Below are 2135 nucleotides of genomic sequence, written 5' to 3'. Positions count from 1 at the left end.
TTTGTCAGATGGGTAGATTGCAAACATTTTCTCCCATTCTGTATGTTGCCTGTTCACTCTGATGGTAGTTTCTTTTGCTGCGCAGAAGCTCTTTGGTTTATTTAGATCCCATTTGTCTATTTTGGCTTTTATTGCCATTGCTTTTGGTGTTTTAGTCATGAAGTCCTGTGCATGGGCAATTTTGCTAGTGTTGTCTATTCTTCCTCAAAAAGAAGTATGACTAAGAAGGCCCACATGACAGGCGCAGTAGCTCACGCCTGTAATCACAGCACTTTGGGAGGCCGAGGCAGGCGGATCATTTGAGATCAGGAGTTTGAGACCATCCTGGCCAACATAGTGAAACCCCGTCTCTGCTAAAAATACAAAAATTTCACCGGGCATGGTGGCAGGTGCCTGTAATCCCAGCTACTCAAGAGATTGAGGCAGGAGAATTGCTTGCCCTCAGGAAGCAGAGGTTGCAGTGTACTGAGATCTCTCCACTGCACTCCAGCCTGAGTGACAGAACTAGACTCCATCTCAAAAAAAAAAAAAAAAAAACAAACCACGTGACTATCAAAATCCAGTTTCTTCTCTTCCTGAGAAAAGACTGACATAAACATTCATGTTTCTTTGAAAAATCATGTCCATTTTCTAAAAATTTTATCCTCATGCCTTTAAATTTTTACTTAAATGTTTATTTTTCCAGGTAAATATTAATGAGTAGGCAGTCTCTTTCAAGGATTTAAGAGTCTGTTGGATTCCTATAGACTTAATCAGTATTTAAATATTCTTCATATAAAATATATTTATTCTTTTTGAAAACAAAGATGTATTCATATCTATCCATGTATTTTATTTATTTATTTACTTTTTGTTGTTGAGACGGAGTCTGGCTCTTTCACCCAGGCTGGAGTGAAGTGGCGCAATCTCGGCTCACTGCAACCTCCGCCCCCCGGGTTCAAGCGATTCTCCTGCCTCAGCCTACTGAGTAGCTGGGACTACAGGCATGTGCCATCATGCCTGGCTAATTTTTGTATTTTTAGTAGAGACGGGGTTTCACCATGTTGGCCAGGCTGGTCCCGAATTCTTGACCTCAGGTGATCCACCCGCCTCAGCCTCCCAAAGTGGTAGGATTACAGGTGTGAGCCACTGTGCCCGGCCTGAAGTCTTATGTTTATCTACACTGTCTCTGTCAGATATATAAGAAACTGGTAATGGTTATTGCTCTAAGGGAGCAAATGGGAGACTGGGGAATGGGGTTTGGAAGGCTATACCTTATTCTGTATCTCCTTTACTGTATTTGAAAATTTCCCCTGTGCATGTGTTACATATTAAATTGAAATACTGAAATAAAAAGAAATGGTTAGTCTCAACAGTATACAATTTAAAAGACCTTCTGTTCTCTCCACAGTGATATCCTGAGAGAAGATGGGAAAGGGCTGCAAGGTTGTGGTTTGTGGATTGCTATCTGTGGGGAAAACTGCAATTTTGGAGCAGCTCCTTTACGGAAATCATACTATTGGTAAGATTGTTTTTCTCTAGCTTGTCTCTAGGTGCTGGGAGCTGTCAGGGGTCTTTTGTTGGTCATGCTAAATTAAAGATGGTTGATGGTACATAAAGGGGAGGTATAATCCAGAGGGACCAAAAGAGATTAAGAGGGAGGAAAAGAAGAGGGAAACAAGTCTTGATGTTGTTGAAATTCAAGAGTGCCTGCCGTAAGTTATCACAGGTAAGGAAAGAAATGGCCAATATAGACAGATCAATATGGATATATTTTGTATATATGTGATTTCCTGTGTATTTACATAATGAATGGTGGCCTACAATTCATAGAAACACTGATTTAAGAAAACATGACTTTCCACTGGGTGTGGTGGCTCAGGCCTGTAATCCCAGCACTTTGGGAGCCTGAGGCAGGTGGATCACCTGAGATCAGGAGTTCAAGACCAGCCTGGCCAACATGGTGAAACTCATCTCTACTAAAAATACAACATTAGCCAGACATAGTAGCAGGTGCCTGTAATCCTGCTACTTGGGGGGCTGAGGCAGGAGAATCTCTTGAACCTGAGGCCAAGGTTGCAGTGAGCCAAGATGGTGTTACTGCGCTCCAGCCTGGGCTACAGAGCGAGACTGTCTCAAAAAAAAAAAAAAAAAAA

General features: G+C 41.9%; 1 protein-coding gene across 5 annotated transcripts in view; it reads left to right on the top strand.

The window, feature by feature from the left end:
• The window catches only part of NKIRAS1 (NFKB inhibitor interacting Ras-like 1), a 67061-nt gene that overhangs the window by 46584 nt on the left and 18342 nt on the right, over positions 1–2135 (top strand). For 4 of the 5 annotated variants that reach the window (XM_011974792.1, XM_011974794.1, XM_011974791.1 and 1 more), the window contains 2 exons: positions 862–983; positions 1391–1501. In XM_011974792.1, coding sequence (XP_011830182.1) covers positions 1408–1501 — 94 coding nt within the window. In that variant the 5' untranslated portion in view covers positions 862–983; positions 1391–1407. The remainder of the gene's footprint in view (positions 1–861; positions 984–1390; positions 1502–2135) is intronic. The other variant, XM_011974793.1, reaches the window with a different exon arrangement.

This window comes from Mandrillus leucophaeus, unplaced genomic scaffold, assembly GCF_000951045.1.
Source record: "Mandrillus leucophaeus isolate KB7577 unplaced genomic scaffold, Mleu.le_1.0 Scaffold149, whole genome shotgun sequence".
Taxonomy (NCBI): Eukaryota; Metazoa; Chordata; class Mammalia; order Primates; family Cercopithecidae; genus Mandrillus; species Mandrillus leucophaeus.
Note: the sequence above shows the minus strand (reverse complement) of the source record. Positions and strands in the feature narration are given on the sequence as shown.